At 50.0% G+C, this 14,281-nt stretch overlaps 1 protein-coding gene across 3 annotated transcripts in view; it reads left to right on the plus strand.

Annotated features, from left to right (window-relative positions):
* DVL1 (dishevelled segment polarity protein 1) overlaps positions 1-14,281 on the plus strand; it is a 48,184-nt gene that overhangs the window by 23,667 nt on the left and 10,236 nt on the right. Inside the window, exons 2-11 of one of the 3 annotated variants that reach the window (XM_069078404.1) lie at positions 7,579-7,648; positions 7,864-7,985; positions 9,337-9,449; positions 9,972-10,110; positions 10,359-10,452; positions 10,531-10,600; positions 11,260-11,399; positions 11,953-12,029; positions 12,138-12,205; positions 13,045-13,194. In XM_069078404.1, coding sequence (XP_068934505.1) covers positions 7,579-7,648; positions 7,864-7,985; positions 9,337-9,449; positions 9,972-10,110; positions 10,359-10,452; positions 10,531-10,600; positions 11,260-11,399; positions 11,953-12,029; positions 12,138-12,205; positions 13,045-13,194 — 1,043 coding nt within the window. The remainder of the gene's footprint in view (positions 1-7,578; positions 7,649-7,863; positions 7,986-9,336; positions 9,450-9,971; positions 10,111-10,358; positions 10,453-10,530; positions 10,601-11,259; positions 11,400-11,952; positions 12,030-12,137; positions 12,206-13,044; positions 13,195-14,281) is intronic. The other 2 variants (XM_069078406.1, XM_069078405.1) reach the window with 2 other exon arrangements.

Raw genomic sequence — 14,281 nt, forward strand, 5'->3', positions numbered from 1 at the left:
CACACACACCCATATAGTGACACATACACCCATATAGATACACATACACCCATATAGCAACACATACACCCATATAGGCACATACACCCATATAGGTACACATACACCCACATACATACACATACCCATATAGACACACATACTCCCCTATAGCAACACATATACCCATATAGATACACACACCCCTATAGCAACCCATACACCCATATAGGTACACACACCCATATAGATACACATACACCCATATAGGTACACACATACCCCTATATATTTCCTTCTCCAACTGATTTTACAGCTGAAGAAACTGAGGCAAACAGGGTGAAGTGACTTGCCCAGGGTCACACAGCTAGTAAGAGTCTGAGGCCTGGTTTGAACTTGGGAAGACACATCTTCCTGACTCCACACCTAGTGCTCCATTTACTGAGCCGCCTAGTGTTCTACTCTTCATTTTACAGATGTGAAAATGGAGGCAAACAGGGTGAAGTGACTTGTCCAGGGTCACACGGCTGGTAAGAGTCTGAGGTTGTTGTGAGGACCAAATGAGATATTTGTGAGGTGCTTAGCACAGTGCCTCTCGTTTTACAGGTAATAAATAATATAAATAATAAATAACTAATTAAGTGTCAGAAGCAGGATTCAGACTCAGATCTTCATGGCTCCCGCCCCAGATTTCCATCCTATGGACCACCTACAAGTGTGGTATGCCACAGAGATCTGTCCGTGGCCCTGGGCCGTTAAGCTTTTTATCATAGACTTGGACAAAAACATAGACTAAAGATTTTAGCAAAGTGAGTGGATGGCCAAAGATCCTGCATCCCTGAGCCAGGGTCTAGAAAGGTTCCAGCAGGCTAGAACACAGGGCCAATATGAAATATAATAGGTAGGAATAGCAATTATACTTGAGTTAAGAAAAAAGTCAATTTTATAAGGAAAAGATTTTATTTGCATGTAAACTCTATGTAACATGGGACTGTTTGCATTTTCTTTTTGTGTATCCATTGTTGTTTTGTTTTGTTTTTGTTCTTCATTGTCAGAAAGGACCAAAACATCAGGAAGGTGATGCTATGGCTTGCAAGTAAATTGGCTTTAATTGAGGGAGGGCTGTGCAAAGTCACCAGCCTCACTCTCTCCTTGGGAGCCATCTGGGTCTAGTGGCCAGAAATGGACTGGAGATGGCCTCAGATGCAATGGGAGACCTTGGCCTTTTTAAGCTGAGGTCTTTCCCATGTCTTAATTTGACTGAGGCAACACCCATTCAAGTGATAAAGGCTAGATATGAAAACAGTTGAAAGCAAAAGTGTATAAATGGATAGTTTCTTAAAATGTTAAGAAGCATCCATCCAAATCATTTCAGTTGTGTTTGACTCCCTGTGACCCCATTTAAGGTTTTCTTGGCAAAGATACTGGACTGATTTTCCATTTTCTTCTCCAGCTCATTTTCCAGATGAGGAAACTGAAGCAAACAGGGTTTAGTTAGTAAATATCTAAGGACAGGCTTGAACTCATGAAGATGAGTCTTCCTGACTTCAGACCCAGAGCTCTATGCACTATGGTATCCCCTAGTGCCCCAGTATGGTGACTAGCTAGCACATAATTTGAGTGCTCTGAAAATGCTCCTTGAGTAAAACATGTTTGGGGGAGTTGTTGCCAGATACTAGTTTATCTGAAAAGGTTCTGAGGATTTTAGTAACAGCTAAAAAAAAAGTACATTTGCCTTCTTGGCTGTCTTATGAGAGAAGTGTGATGTACAGATCCAGGAAAGCTGTGATTGCCCCCCCCCCCATTTTATTTATTTATTTATTTATTTAGCTAATCTTTTATTTATTTATTTTTAGTTTTCAACATTCATTTCCACAAGATTTTGAGTTACAAGTTTTCTCCCCGTCTTTCCCCTACCTCTCACCCTACTGAATAGCAAGATAGCAAGCCTACTGAATACCCCTTCCCCCAATCTGTTCTCTCTTAGATTCTCCCCCATCCCTTCCCTAACTTTCTAGTAGGGCAAGATGGATTTCTGTAACCCAGTGCCTATATATTTTATTTTCCAGTTGCATTTAAAAAACAATTTTTTAACATTTGTTTTTAAAACTTTCATTTCCAGATTCTTTCCCTTCTTCCCTCCTCACCCACCCCCATTGAGAAGACAAGCAATTCAATATATGTTATACATGTGTAGTTATGCAAAACGTTTCCATAGTAGTTATATTGTGAAAGACTAACTATATTTCCCTCCATCCTATTCCGCCCCCACTTATTCTATTTTCTCCTTTGATCCTGTCCCTTTTCGAAAGTGTTTGCTTCTAACTACCCTCTCCCTCAATCTGCCCTCTCTTCTATCATCTCCCCTCTTATCCCCTTCCCCTCTACTTTCTTGTAGTGTAAGATACCCAATTGAGTGTGTATGTTATTATTCCCTCCTTAAGTCAAATTCAGTGAGAGTGAGGTTGACCCATTCCCTTTCACCTTCCTGCTCTTCCCCTCCATTGTAACAATTTTCTCTAGTTTCTTTTATATGAGATAATTTACCCTATTCTATCTTTCCCTTTCTCCTCCCATTATATTCCTCTCACCTTTTAATTTTATTTTTTAGATATCATCTCTTCCTATTCAACTGATCCTGTGCCCTCTGTCTATATACATACATACACTCACATATGTCTTTATACACACATATACCCTCCTATATATACACACATATATGTATGTATACATATATATACACATATATACATATATATTCCCTTCAACTGTCCTCATACTGAGAAAAGTCTCATGAGTTACAATTATTGTTTTTCCATGTAGGAATGTAAATAGTTCAACTTTAATAAGTTCCTTATGATTTCTTTTTCCTGTTTACCTTTTCATGCCTCTCTTGCTTCTTGTATTTGAAAGTCAAATTTTCTGTTCAGCTCTGGTATTTTCATCAAGAATATTTGAAATTCCTCTATTTCATTGAATGACTATATTTTCCCCTGAGGCATTATACTCAGTTTTGCTGTGTAGGTGATTCTTAGTTTTAATCCCAGCTCCTTTGACCTCCAGAATCTCATATTCCAAGCCCTTCAGTCCCTTAATGTAGAAGCTGCTAGATCTTGTGTTTCCACAATACTCAAATTGTTTCTTCCTGGCTGCTTGTAATATTTTCTCCTTGATCTTGGAACTCTGGAATTTGGCTATAATATTCCTAGGAGTTTTCTTTTTGGGATCTTTTTCAAGAGGTGATCAGTGAATTCTTTCAATTTCTCTTTTGCCCTCTGATTCTAGAATATCAGGGAAATTTTCCTTGAAAATTTCTTGAAGGATGATTTTGAGGCTCTTTTTTTTATCATGGCTTTCAGGTAGCCCAATAATTTTTAAATTATCTCTTCTGGATCTATTTTCTAGGTCAGTCATTTTTTTAATGATTTTTTTTTGCCTTCTATTTTTTCATTTGTTTGGAGCGTTTTAGAGTTTCTTGATTTCTCATAAAGTCATTAGCTTCCATTTGCTCCAGTCTAATTTTGAATGCATTATTCTCTTCAGTGAGTTTTTGAAATTCCTTTTCCATCTGGCATATTCGACTTTTTAAGGCATTCTTCTCCTCATTTGCTTTTTGGGCCTCTTGCCATTTGAGTTAGTCTATTTTTTTAAGGTGTTATTTTCTTCAGTATTTTCTTGGGTCTCCTTTAGCAGGCTGTTGACTTGCTTTTCATGATTTTCTTCCATCATTTTCATTTCTCTTCCCAATTTTTCCTGCACTTCTCTTACTTGATTTTCAAAATCCTTCTTGAGCTCCTCCATGGCCTGCAACCAATTCATATTTTTCTTAGAAGCTTTTGATGCAGGAGTTTTGACTTTGTCGTCTTCTGGTTCCATGTTTTGATCCTTTTTGTCCCCCCAAAAGGATTCTATGGTCTGATTGACCTTCCTTTGCTTGTTCATCTTGCCAGCCAATTACTTGATTTATTAGCTCTTTGCCACAGTAGAACTCTGCTTCCAGAGTGGAGAGAGCTGTGTCCTAAATTGCTGGGGTTTTAGCAAATGTTGTCAGAGGTCTGAAAAAGGTGCCCTCTATATAGCCACCACAAGCTCTGGTACACTGATGTTTCTCACTCCAGGACCACCGCCCAAGACTGCAACCCAGATCCAAGCAGGTCAAAGCAAGAATGATTACCCTCTGAATGGTCACTTGGTCCCCTACCACCTGCAGGTCAGGAGCTCTGCAGGCAGCCACGCTGTTACTGTTGCACCTGCTACCACCTCTCGCCCTGGGTACGGGGCCAGACCAAGTGCTTCTGTCACCCAATTCCAGCAGAGTTCCCCACTGACCTTTTACTTTCTCTCTGTTGTTTATGGGTTGAGAATTCTGGAAACTGCCATAGACAATTCACTGTCCTAAAGTCTGCTCCAGCTGGTCTGGGCTGCTGGTCAGGGCCACCCTGGGTCTGGGCCCACATTGCTCATGTGGAACTGCACTTGGTTCCCAGGCTGGTGCAGTAGACCCTTCCTGTCCGCCTGCCAGGCTGCCTTCAGTGGGAGATTTGTTTCTCTCTGTCACTTTGTGGGTTCTGTAGCTCTAAAGTTTGTTTAGAGTCATATTTTATAGGTCTTGGAGGTGGCTGAAATGGGAGCTCACTCAAGTTCCTGCTTTTACTCCGCTATCTTGGCTCCACCCATATCCTTTCAATCATCCCCTATTTTAGGAAGGGCATTGACAAAATGGGGAATGTCCAAAGTGGGGCACCCAGGGTGGGGAAGCACCCTCATACCATGTAAGTGGAATTGGTTGAAAGACATGGAGATAAGAAAGCTTGGGGTGGCCATCAGCTATCCTCAGGTTTTGGGGGGCTGTCACATGGAAGGGGATTAGGCTAGTTTTACTCACCCTTAGAAGGCAGGACCAGAAATATTCAGAGGGAAGTTGCAGAGAGGTCAGGAAAATCTGAAGAGTTAATGCTGTCCCAGATTGGAACAAGCTGTCTCATAAGGTGGTGAGCTACCCATCTTCTGAAGGCTTCAAGCAGAGGACACTTGGTATCACCAGCCAACAAGCTTTATTAAGCACTTTCCTTATGCCAGGCACCATGCTGGAGACTAGAGACATGAAGATCAAAAGGAAAATGAAATGTCATTTTAAGAGGGAGTGATATTGGAGGATCAGAAGGGCCCTCATGGAGGGGGTAAGAGGAGGAAGTAAGGGATCCCAGAAGGCAGAGGAGAGGAGGGTGTGCATTCCAGGCAAGGGCTGCGAGATGGAGAGTCATGGGTGAGGAGTGAGGAGAAAGCCAAGTTATGTCAACAAGCATTTATTAAACACCTACTGTATATCAGGCATGGTGCTAAGGGAGTGGGGTACAAAGAAAGTCAGTAGACACTCTCTACTCTCCCAGTCCAATGGGGGAGATGCCATGGAAAGTATGGACAAGCAAGATAGAGGGAGGATAAGTGGAAATGCTCACCAGAGGGAGTGCACTGGTGTGAGGGGGCTGGGAAAGGCTTCCTTTAGAAGGGGGGCATTTGGGGTAATACTTAGAGGAGGCCACGGGAGGCAGAGATGTGGAGGGAAAACACTCCAGACAGCCAGGGAAATGCCCAGAGCTGGGAGATGGAGGGTCTTGTGTGAGCCAGGAGGCTGTGAACATGGGAAGGCAGAGGAGGGTGGGAAAGGGAGGAAGTGACCAGCTTAGGAAGGGCTTTGAATGCCTGATAGGGGCTTTTCTGTTGGATTCTAGAGGTGCCATGGGAGTTTATTGAGGAGAGGGTGATGTGGTCAGACCCCAGGGCTTGTGGAAGATCACTTTGACAGCCAAGTGGAGGGAAGTGAGTTTGCTTGAACTCTAGTGTGTGAAGGGGAGAAGTGTGTAAGAAGGCAGCTGGCCCCAGGGTGAGAAGGGTGGGCAGCGCCAGGCGGAGGAGTCTGTCTTCGACCCTGGAGGCAATACAGAGCCATGGGAGAGTCATGATGAGGTCTGTATTTTAGGAAATTCATCTTCGCAGCCATGTGGAGGATGGATTGGAAAACTGAGAGACCAGGGAGAAGGTCATTGTGATGGTCTCCGCAAAGGGTCATGAGGGCTTGGACTGGAGTGACTGGGGGAGTGGAGTGAAGGGGCCATTTGGAAGAGTAGCCAGATCTACATGCACAAGACTTGACAGCTGATTGGATGTAGGGGGTAGAGGGAGGGGAAACTTCCAGAACTTCACGCCTGGATGATTAGAGGCATGGTGGTGCCCTGGACAGAAATAAGGAGGTATGGAAGAAGAGAGGAGGGTTTGGGGAAAAGAGAATTAGCTGTGTTTGGATGGGGTGAGTTTGAGATGCCCCTGGTATATCCAGTAAGAAGTGTCTGATAGGCACTTGGTGATGGGGGGCTGGAGAGAGATTGCGACTGAATGTAGCATAGATCTGGGAATCATCTGTATGGGAGGGAAACCTTGGGAGACAAGGAGGTCAGAGAGAGAGAGAGAGAGAGAGAGAGAGAGAAGGAGAGAAAGAGGGAGAGAGACAGAGGGAAAGAGAGGAGAGACAGAGGGAGGGAAGGATGGAGACAGAGATGGAGGGAGAGATGGGGGGAGAGACAAGGAGAAAGAGACAGAAACAGAGAATGAAGGAGAATGACACAGGGAGGGAGGGATACATACAGGGACACAGAGTGAGGGAGGGAGAGGCAGAGAGACGGAGGGATGATGGCATGAAAGAGGAGAGGGTGCGCTGTCTTGCAGAAGGGAATGCAGAGAGGGCAAGAAGGACAAGGATGGAGAAAAGACTGCTGCCTGTTCCGGAGGCTCTTGGTGAGGCCCTGGTTGGGCTAGATGTCTAGACAGCTCTTCTACCTTGGGAATCCTATGCTCCTGCTCCTGTGTCTTGCTTGGTCTCCACCTCTCGGTCTCTCGGTCTGTTTCCCTGCTCCTTTCCTGAGCTGGTTCCCCAGGATGTGTGTGTGTGTGTGTGTGTGTGTGTGTGTGTGTGTGTGTGTGTGTAATTGATAGGGGATCATTCCTGGTGGGAGGAGAGCCTCATTTTGGGGAGAGGGCTGAAGTCCTGAAGCAGAGTGGAGAAGAGGAATAACCATTGAACAACCCCGGAGCAGGGCAGGAGAGGACAGGGAAGGCCTTACCTGTTCTTGGCTACAGCAGGATGATCTGTCAGCATTTATTGAGCACCTGCTGTGTGCCAGGCACTGTTTTAAGTGTGGGGGATACAAAGAAACGCAACAGATAGTCCCCTCCTCTCCCAGTCTACTGGAGGAGACAGAAGGCAAACAGATAGGTGTAAACACCCTCTATCCAGGGGAAGACGCTGGAATTCAGAGGGATTGGGAAAGCCTTCCTGTAGAAGGGGGGGGTGTTAGCTGGCACATGAAGGGAGCTGAGGGTCCCAGAAGACAGAAGTGGGGAAGAAGAGGGATGGAGGGCAGCCAGAGAAGATGCCTGGGGCCGAGGGCAGGAGTGGCTCATTTGTGACCGGACTGGAGGCCAGTGGCTCCCTTTGGGCTGAAAGAAGCTGTCCCTTGTGGTGGGGGCTGAGAGCCCCAAGGCTAGGCTTCCTGGTGCTCAGATGGCTGTTTCCCCTGTCTCACTGGTTCCTTTACTCCTCAGGGTGGTGAAGGAAGAGATTTCTGATGACAATGCCAAACTACCCTGTTTTAACGGAAGAGTGGTCTCCTGGGTGAGTGGGGGCCAGGGGCCAGGGGGAAGGCACAGGAGTGACCCTGGGAACCTTGTGGCAGGGGTTGACATCCCAAGGAACGTGGGGCTGTGTGAGGGTGTCCTGGATTGGGGGGAGGGCTGGGTTGTTTCTAATTTCGTGCCAGGGGCTTACATAATCAGGAGGTTGGGGCAAAGATGGACTTTTGGGGGTCTGAGCCTCTTGTTCCTCTGCAGCTGGTCCTGGCGGAGAATTCCCACTCTGATGCTGGATCTCAGTGCACCGAGAGCCACACAGACCTGCCCCCGCCCATTGAACGGACCGGGGGTATTGGGGACTCCCGGCCACCCTCCTTTCAGTAAGGGTTCCCTCCTTCTCTTAGGGGGTTAGGGCAGCTAGGTGATGGGGCCGTGATGAGGGGATGGCCATAGTCAGGGGAAGGCTGAAGGTTCTGTCGCTCTCTGAGCCTCTCTGGGTGACACTGTCCCAGCTGGGGGGTTTGAATTTGCAGCCCTGACTATACCTGGCTCGTGACAGGCCTTTTATACTAGAATTAAATTGCATCTGTAAATGCCAGGATAAAAAAGGGGTCACCAATCCAGGAGGTCATTTTGGGGGGTACGCATGCCTATGGGATCCTGTGCAAAGTCCTGGGGGACTTGGAGAACCCTCCTCTCCCTTCCTTCAGTTCAGTTCTACAAAACACCCCATGATGGTGACATTATCAGATTACACTGTGGATCCCATCAGAGGGAAGGATAACTGGGGTGGGGTGATCAGCCCTTTGCCTCAGGGCACCAGATTTTGAGGGTGTTCAAAACACTTAGAGCCCTTCAGCAGCTTAGAAACCACTGAGCTCAGCAAGAAGAATCAGTTATGATAGGAAGCTGCCAGATGGCAGGTCTAGGGGAGTACCTCCCCACCCTCCATCTCAAGGTCTCCCTTCCCTACTCTTTTCCCAAACTGGGGGAAAGTTTCATGCAACAGAATTCCCTGGTTTGGACACCACCTCTTCCCCCTCCCCCAAACACACAATTATTCCCTAGGGCTTGTGTTTCCTGATGCTAGCCTGCCCATGTGCACTGCAGGGGAAGGGTTAAGCCCTACCCTGAATTAACAGCAGTCAGGCCTTGGGTACCTGGATCTCGGATACTGGTCTCCGCTGCCCTCTGTTGTCCAGCCCGGTAGCTCCATTCTCTTTCCCATTTCATAGACTCATAGATATGGAGCCTGAGAGGCCTTGGAGACCATTGGCTTCATTTTACAGATGAGGAAACTGAGGCCCTCAATGTTCACAAGATCTTGCCCATGTGTCAGAGCTGGAATTTGAACTCAGTTCCTCAGGTTCCAAACTGAGCAAGTCAGTTAATAAACATTTATTGAATGCTTACTGTATGTTAGGCACTGTACTAAGTAAGTGCTGGGGACTGGAAGAAAGGCAACAAAATATTCCCGGCCCTCAGGGAACTTACTGTCTAATGGGGAGAGGACATGCATTTGCTTGGTACAGATGAGACCCAGATGGGATAAACTGGGAATGACCCGCCTCCTGAGGCTTTCCTTGTGCTGTGGCTTTCCTTGTGCTGTTTAATTGGCCATAGCTTTTCCCTGAGAGGAGGAGGGTCCGGCCCCAGAAGTCCTTCCTGCCTCCTGGGTAGGCTGGGGTTCTGCATGGACAGTCTGTGAGCTCCCTCTGGGTGTCCCCACAGCCCCAATGCTGCTAGCAGCCGAGATGGGCTGGACAATGAGACTGGCACAGAGTCTGTGGTCAGCCACCGGCGGGACCGGCACCGGCGGCGGAACCGGGAGGGCCATGAAGACGGTAAGAGTGCTGGGGAGGCTTCACCTTCCTCTCAGCCTCACTGGGCTGACCCTTCCAGAGGGGAGCTCCCAGCCTCCTCTGGGACTAATCCGACCTTCAAAAGTCCTCCCACCAGGCAGCGCCATCCCTAACTCTGAGATGCTGTAGGACCCCTGCCCAAGGAGGTCACAGCATCATAGAGTGAGAGCTAGAGAGAGGCCAATGAGTCCAGTTGTCCCATTTTACAAATAAGAGATGAAGTGATTTGCCCAGGGTCTTGAGGGTAGCTGGTGGGATACCAGAGTCTCGACTGCTTGGAGGACTAAGCTTTGCTCCTTAAAGAAGGCTTCTGTGTTGGCAGTGAGGCCACTGCCCTTTCTGGGCAGGTGCCCCCTCCAAGTTCTTTGATTTGGGGGGTCATATGGGTGGCTGGTGGGGTTAGTTGGGCAGGTCTTCCTGCGGTTGAGCCGCCACCAGATGGAAACTCTCTGGGGGCAGGCCGCTGACATCAGCCCTGTGTTCCTTCCTTGACCTTGTCCACAGCAGTAGCCCCTCGGATCAATGGGCACCCAAAGCTGGAGCGTCGCCGTGAGCCTGGCACCTTTGACAGCGCTTCCACTGTGCTGAGCAGCGAGCTGGAGTCCAGCAGCTTTATCGACTCAGAGGATGAAGACACCAGCAGGTGGGGGCCACCAGGGCATGCAACACCCAAAGGCTGGCTTTGGGCTGCATGGATCTAGGTCTGGAGGGGACCTCTGCATCCTGGGGGATGAAAAGATCCAAAGTGTGGGTTGGAGTGGAAATAATTCTAGGTCTAAGTCAGGGATGGTGAGGAGGGAGGGTGGGGCTAAGGGATGTCCATTGATATGTTGGGGTCTCCAGCTTGGGGTGGGGCTAGGACATACTCAATGAGATGTTGGGGGTCTCCAGGCTGAGCAGCTCCACTGAGCAGAGCACATCATCCCGGCTCATTCGGAAACACAAGCGCCGGAGGAGGAAACAAAGAATGCGCCAGATTGACCGGGTATGGAGACTAAGGAGGGCTGGGGGCTGAGGAGGAGGGACGAGTCGGGGGCTCATCGCCTCCCTCCTGTTCCCACAGTCCTCCTCATTCAGCAGCATCACAGACTCTACCATGTCTCTGAACATCATCACGGTCACACTCAACATGGGTAAGGCAGAATGAAACCCCACTTTCCTCTCTCCTGATAGCCTGGGACTCTGCCCACTTGCTCCCTTGGGGTGGCACCACTCTCCCCTGCCCAGCCCTCCTCAGGAAGGGCACATAGTCAGCTCTCACCCTCTTGAGTCTGAAACAAACCAACAGGCTTCCATTCCCAGGGCTCCTGTCCCAGGCATCCAGATGAGATTTAACAGAACAAAGCAGAAATTATAACATTCCCCATGTTGGTCTTCAAAGTTGGGGCTCCTTGTTCTCCAGGGGGTGGCCATGGGGCCTAGCACCTCCTGACATGGCTTCTCCTCTGTCCCCCTTGGGCCTCAGCTCTTGTCACTGGACTTTGCCTTCCTTTGCTCAAGGCTGTCCTCTTCCTCCTTCCCTGATACCTGATGCAGGGGCTTTGGGTTCCCCCTCGCTTGGCTTAAGGAGGCAGCAAGGAGTCCCTTTCTCATTCCCTCAGGCTCTGGGACACCAGACAACCCCGATCTCCCCAAACTATTTCCAGAACCTTCCCTGGACAGCATCGAGACCCACCATTTCTCCCAAGCAGTCAGAGTTCCATTGAAGAGAGCAGGTTGGGGAGGTTCTGGGCTGGGGCTGGGCTGGGTGGCCCCTGCTCAGCCCCTGCTTCCTTTTTCTGCTGTACTCCAGAGAAATACAACTTCTTGGGCATCAGCATTGTGGGGCAGAGCAATGACCGGGGAGATGGTGGCATCTACATTGGCTCGATCATGAAGGGTGGAGCTGTGGCTGCTGATGGCCGAATTGAGCCTGGGGACATGCTGCTGCAGGTGGGACCCCCAGACCCTCACGCACTTTCCTCTCTTTCCCACCCCATGCCCAGGCTCACTGCCACTCTCCAAGCTTCTGGAACCATGATCCAGGCCAGGAAGTAGTGTCAATTAAATGTCTCTCCTCCCGGGCCACTGTGACTCAATGTCCATATCAGTCAGTCAGCAGGCATTTAGTGATGGGCCAGGTGCCTGGGCAGAAGGTGGGATCTGAGCTGAGTCTGGAAGGAAGCCTGGAGCTAGAGATGAGGAGGGGGAGCCTTCCAGGCCCGGGGAATGGCTGAGGACTGGACCACTTGTAGAGCCTGGTTGTGCAGACACTACCAGTGCCAGGGATGGTGGAGGGCATAGAGCTAGATGGGGCCTTGGAAGCCAGCTGGTCCCATCTTACAGAAGAGGAGACTGAGGCACAGAGTGCCCATGTGAAAGGGCTAATAGTGCTGGGAGAGACAGGATTTGGGGGGAAGCAGCCTGCACTGTCCCAGTCATGGGGGAGGGCACCCACCCGCCTTGCCCCTGCTCTACCCTGCCCCACCCCACTTTCCACTCCCAGGTGAATGACGTCAATTTTGAGAACATGAGTAATGATGATGCTGTTCGGGTCCTGAGAGAAATCGTCTCCAAGCCAGGGTGAGTGGCTGGGGAAGTCCCAGACCAGGAAGAAGGGTGCTGCAGTGTGAGGGCTCTGGAGGGAGGCTCTGGAGGGATGACCAGGGGCCCTGTCTCCCTCCCCTTCAGACCCATCAGCCTCACGGTGGCCAAGTGCTGGGACCCCACGCCCAGGAGCTACTTCACCATCCCCCGGGGTAAGCGATGCCTTTCTAGGTACCGTCTCTTCCTCCTCCTCCACTGGAGGTCAGGCTACAGGGGCATCACTCTGGGTACCACGTGGGGCCTTCTGCAACCCCAGCTGCGCCAACCTCAACTTTCCCTCCCCAGATCTGCTTCTGGGTGATGCCCACTTCCCTCCTTGGCCCCTTCCCACTGCCTTTCCCTTAGACCCAAATCCAACCCTCCTACTGCCATAAACTGGGGACCAGACAGAGTCACAGCCCTGCTCAGGGAAAGAGCCACACCCTTCCTCAGAGGAGCCGCAGGGCTGAGGGGACAGAGTCAGGGAGCCCCTGGAGGCAGGGGGTGGGGTGGGGAGCAGCACTAAGTTGGGAAGACTTCCTGGAGGAGGTGATGTCTTAGGAGATGAGGGGAGTCCAGGAAACAAGCTGAGAGCAGGCATGCCCAGCAGTGTGGAAGGATGGGCCTAGGAGTTCATTTTTGTTCCAAGAGGTGTTTGGCTGACACCGCAAGTTCTTGAACAGGGGAGGGAAGGGTGTGAGAAGACTCTCGTGAGCTCCCTGGGATTGATCCTGGCCTAATTCTTTCTCTATTGCCCCTTTCCCATCTTTCCTGTCTCTTTCCCCCCGGTCCCATCTGCCTGTCCATGTCTGTCTCTCCTGTGCATCCGTCCCCTGCCTGCCTCACCCCCTCATCTCTCTGGTGCCTGCCCTGCTCCTCAACCCTCCATGTGCTTGTGGCTCTCTGCCTCTTACCCGCGCATCTGTCCCTCACCTGTCAATCACCCCATGTGATCATCTCTCCCCCTTCTGTCCGTCCCTCCTCCTCCCTGGCACGGGGGGCGCCATCACAGCTGACCCGGTGCGGCCCATCGACCCTGCCGCGTGGCTGTCGCACACGGCGGCGCTGACAGGAACGTTCCCTCGCTACGGTACGAGCCCCTCCATGAGCACCATCACATCCACCAGCTCCTCACTAACAAGCTCTATTCCTGATGCAGAAAGTAAGTGGCGGCTCAGACGCCCGTGGGGCGGAGCCGGGCCCCGAGCGAGGTGGGCCCCGCGCTGGGAGCCCAGCCCACAGCGCTGACAGATGCACGCACATGGGCTTGCACGCCTGCCTACACACACACATATGTGCACACGGGTGTGCACATGGGCTTGCACACCTACTTGCACACCCATAATGCACATGGCTTGCAACCTGCCTGCACACATACAGTGCACCTGGGCTCGCACACACAGTGCACACCTACTTGCACACACACAGGCTTGCACGCCTACTGACATACATGTATAAATGAGCTTGCACACTTGCCTGCACATATGTGCACAGGGTTCACACACCTGCCTGCACACACACAAATGGGCTTGCACACCTGGCGATACACAAATGTGTGTACACATAGGTTTACACACCTACTGACACACACGTGTATACATGAGCTTGCACACTTGTCTGCACACACATGTGTGTACACAGGCTCACACATCTGTGTGCATAAACACAGTGCACATAGGTTCTCAGATCTGCTGACACACAAGTGTAGACATGGGCTCACACACAGTGTGCACACAGGCTCACAATCTGCTAACACACATGTGTATATGCAGGCTGGCATAGCTGCCTACACACGGATGCACACAGGCTCACACACTTGCCTGCACACACATGTGTGCACATGGGCTCATACTCCTGCTAACACATGCGCACATATGTACACATGGGCTTGCAACCTGCTGACAGACACGCACATGCACCCAGGGCCACAACTTGCCTACACAAATGCATGTACGCATAGGCTTGCACACCTGGTTATACATATGTGTATGAAGTACTCATGTGTACCCAAGCTTGCACTTGCCTACACACCTACCTGTAAGTGTCCTTGCCTACACTCATTGGCACATGAGATCATACATACCTTCTCACACACATGTACACACAGGATCCTACGTGCCTTCCTACCCATGTGCACATAGGATCCCACACACCTTCACACATACATGTGTGCACATTTGTACAGCAGTTCTATGGACACACACGCATCTGGTCTGACACACAAGCTTGCCCTGTCCCCAGCAGCCTGT

The sequence above is a fragment of the Petaurus breviceps genome, unplaced genomic scaffold, assembly GCF_028583685.1.
Source record: "Petaurus breviceps papuanus isolate PSGF00001 unplaced genomic scaffold, PetGlider_PUasm1.0 91041, whole genome shotgun sequence".
In the NCBI taxonomy this organism is placed as follows: domain Eukaryota; kingdom Metazoa; phylum Chordata; class Mammalia; order Diprotodontia; family Petauridae; genus Petaurus; species Petaurus breviceps.